The sequence below is a fragment of the Drosophila grimshawi genome, unplaced genomic scaffold, assembly GCF_018153295.1.
Source record: "Drosophila grimshawi isolate 15287-2541.00 unplaced genomic scaffold, ASM1815329v1 contig_848, whole genome shotgun sequence".
NCBI classification, from domain to species: domain Eukaryota; kingdom Metazoa; phylum Arthropoda; class Insecta; order Diptera; family Drosophilidae; genus Drosophila; species Drosophila grimshawi.
The window spans coordinates 22,556,265-22,560,000 of record NW_025063692.1 but is presented as its reverse complement, the minus strand read 5'-3'; the positions used below and the strand labels follow the sequence as shown (position 1 = coordinate 22,560,000).

Genomic DNA, 3,736 nt, shown 5'->3' with positions numbered 1-3,736 from the left:
GCCTTTTCAATTTCACATAGATAGTAATCGACGAGATCTCGCACATTGCTGGGATCCAGGCTGCGCTTGTGCTCATCAATGACATCCTGATAGAATTTTTGCATCTCGGCACGATTCTCGGCAATCTTATTCTTTGCCGTTGAGATGCTGGGAAAGCATTGCAGCGTCGGTATATAGTCAACGGTATGGATCTCACCGAACAGGCGCATACCCTCCTCAATGAGGAAATTGAAGCGTCTAAATTTGGGATCATCGATGCTGAAACGGGTGGACATCATCAGGCTGCAAATGACGTTGCTCACAGCCACCGAGATGACCGGAGACAAGTCAATCGGTTGACCATCGCTCGCATGCAAATGTCCAATGAACTCGTGCACCTCCGTCTGTTGGGAAAGCGCGCAGCAAGTTCGTTTAATCAGTTTAATCAGTTTAATCACTTTAATTTTTATAGTTTATCAGTATCAGTATCAGTTATCGCTGATCGCTGATCACCGATCGCTGATCGTTTTGGTTATGGTTTTCAAGCTGGATCAGCTCAGTTTACGGCTTTCAAAAGTACTCACCATAATGCGCTTCTGCATCTGCTGCTTGCCGCTGCCCATGTAGGTCATTCCGAACTGGCGCAGCTTGTCGTGCAGAAAGCGTCGCTGATCCTTCCACAGTTTGCCGGTGCTATTGATAATGCCTGCAAATCCATACAAAATACAATACAATATATTCAAGATGTATACATATATATATATATATATATATATATTCGATATGATATTTCGAGTCAATCGAGAGTTGTCATTTCTGTTGGGCACTTAACGAAATGCTTTCGCTTCCCTTTTAGTTTTCAATTTGTATAAATAAATGTTTTGCATTTTTGCCTTCTCTTCTCTTTTTGCTGGCTGCATTTTGTTTTATATTTTATTTAATTGAGGTAGGCTCGAGCAGAATTGCTGGATTTGCCCTACTTTGCCATTTTGTTGAAACGGAATATCAGTAATAAAATCCCCACAAGTTTTTTTTGTTGAGCTATTATCATTATATTATCATTATATTCATATAAAATAAAATCCGCTTACCAAAAGGGGCAGTTAAAAAGTAAATAAAAGCGGATTGAAGTAAAATGCAAACAAAGAAATTATTGCTATCCACATATTTTCAGCATCTTTCCCCCTAAATTATTGATCTTTTTCGACCTGCCCTGCACCAACATACTAACTCCTCGTGAATATATATTTATTTATAAACTAAAATATATTCCCAGGCAGGATGCAGTGCTGTGACAACTAATATTTGTAAGCAGGTTGTAAAATTTCTCACACTACTCGTAGTAAGATTATAAAAAGAAATAATTAAGAAAAAATTGTTTATATTCAGTGAGAGATTCAATTGATATTAAAAAAAAAAAATGTGTGTGTATTTTTATGCCTTGTGTTGTGTTGTTTATTTGTTTGCTTTGTCTTTTGCACTCGACATTTATTTAGTTTATTTGCATTGGGATATGTGGGAACTTTGTACTCACCATATCCGTTGAGGGTTTGCATGAACGGCGTATCCGGTCGTCCTGTGAACTCCTCGCGCCGAAAGCACTCGCGTATCATTTTGTAGTCACTCATGACGACGGTCAGCTGGCTGCCCAAGCGGGTGGAGAATAGGGAGCCGTATTTGGTGGCCAGCTCCATGAAGCGTGTGTGCTTCTCGTTGCCCATGAAGAGCAGATAGCCGATGACCGGCAGGCCCCAGGGGCCGGGGGGCAGCTTGCGCAGTTCCTGATAGTGACGCAGGAGCCACTGCAGCAGGCTGATTACCGTTAGAAAGCTGAGGAAAACCAGCAACAGATGCTGTGCATCCTGCTGCTCCATCTGCAGCTGGCGCAGCACAAATTTTATCAAATACGAATCGGCCAGCATGTTGCCGATATCTTTCTGGGAGGCGTATCTTCGGCCGGGGGGAGGGTTTGAGGGTTTGAAGCTCTTCGCTTCACACAGGACGCTCGCTTGCTTGTTGTTGTTGTTGTTGGTGCTGCTATAGTTACTGCTGTTTTCAGCTTTTCAGTTGATCAGTTGATCAGTTTATCAGTTGATCTGTTGATCAGTTGTTCAGGCTTTGTTTGTTGTCACTTTTGCTTTTACTTGCAAACAATTTTTATTCTGATTTTGACAATTTTTTGTGCGTTTTGCAATTAATGTCTGTGCGAAACAAAAAATTGTTTTCTTCAGTATTTCGCTGTTTGCTTTTCCTTTTCTGTTTGTTTGTTTGTTTGTTTGCTTGCTTGTGTGTGTGTTTATTTATTTATTTATTTTTTTTTTGTGAAAAAAAATATTGCCTACAAATTTTTGCTTGGCGATTTGGTAACGAATTTAAACGGTTGAATATTGAGGAGCAGAGCTAACAAAAAAAAAAATTGTTGTGTACTCTAGTCGAAGTATAAGACGGCGAGACCCGGAGACGATTTCGCGTCGAGCGTTTATAGTTTTCGACTAATGGCTCTACGTATGTCCTTGTCACTTTTATAACAACTCGGCCCCGCCGCTTCGCAGAGCAGCGCCGAACACGAACGAGTGATCGACGGCAATCGCGGCTCGGCCGCTTTAAGCGCGCGCACACTCGCCACAGCCAGGCCAGAGACGACAGAGCCAAAGCCGACGATGGTGACGACGACGACGACGACGACGACAACGACGACGACGACAACGACGACGACCGATTGCGACGTCGCTGTCTGCAACGTTTTTGAGCTGCGCTTGCTCGCTCGCGGCAGAGCTCTGACTCTGACTCTGGGACAGAATCTGATAGTCAAAAGCTGGGCTGCTGCTGCTGCTGCTACTGCGGCTGCTGCTGCTGCTGTCGTCTCTGCCGGCGCCATATTTCAGTCTCGGTCTCAGTCTCAGTTTGATGCGCTCGTATCAGTCGCCGCCGCCGCTGCCGCCGCCAGCCGTCAGCCGTCAGCAGCCCCGCTAGCCGCTAACCATAAAGCTGACAGCGCCAAATCAACAAGTTACCAATGAGCAGAGCAGAGCAGAGCAGAGCAGCGCAGCGCAGCGCAGAGCAGCGCATTGCTCGTTTTTTTCACTCAATTTCGGCGAAGTGCTAACATGTTCGCCGCCGCTGCTGCTGCTGCTAGCGAACATGTTTGAGCTCAAACGGCCGCTCAATGCCGTCGGCTTTTGTTTTGAGTGCATCGCGCAGCGCCGCGTGTTCTCTGTTTATGTTTTTCAAAACACAAGCCAAGCTCAAGAGCAACAAGAGACGCCATCGCCACTTGGCTGGCAAGCGGACTGTCGGCAGTCAGCAGTCGGCAGTTGGCAGTCGGCAGTCGTAATTCGGCAGTCGGCTGTCGACAGTCGCTAGTCGGCCATCGACTGTGGCGGGAGTTTAGTGCCCTCGTTCGCAGTGCCTCGGCGTCTGACAGGTGTATTATTGTCGTGCTTATCAGCGTTTGAATAATGCCCAAGGTTTAGAATTGTACACGCCACTCGCTGATAATGCACAAATATAAACGCACATAGATCGCACATGTCCACAACTCACCCGAATCAAATCATCCGACCCGAGACCCGATCGGAACTCTGCTGGACTGCAACTTTTGCAACAATTCAGTGCCGCTTGGCGGGCTGCTCTTTATATGTGTGCAAGAGTCAGTCGGCAGAAGCGGAAGCAGTTGCACTGGACAACATATTATATGCTTGTGATCTGATCTGATCCGATCTGAGCATCGATCGCTTCAAACAATACAATAAGAAAA

The 3,736-nt window shown here is 45.5% G+C and overlaps 1 protein-coding gene across 1 annotated transcript in view; it reads right to left on the bottom strand.

The window, feature by feature from the left end:
- LOC6565353 (cytochrome P450 18a1) overlaps positions 1–2,218 on the bottom strand; it is a 4,072-nt gene extending 1,854 nt beyond the window's left edge. The window contains exons 1-3 of the mRNA XM_001991154.3: positions 1,514–2,218; positions 564–685; positions 1–383 (exon numbers count right to left, since the gene is read on the bottom strand). The exon at positions 1–383 is cut by the window's left edge and continues 47 nt beyond it. Of these exons, the coding sequence (XP_001991190.1) occupies positions 1–383; positions 564–685; positions 1,514–1,901 (893 nt within the window). The 5' untranslated portion in view covers positions 1,902–2,218. The remainder of the gene's footprint in view (positions 384–563; positions 686–1,513) is intronic.
- Between the last annotated feature and the right edge of the window lie 1,518 nt (positions 2,219–3,736).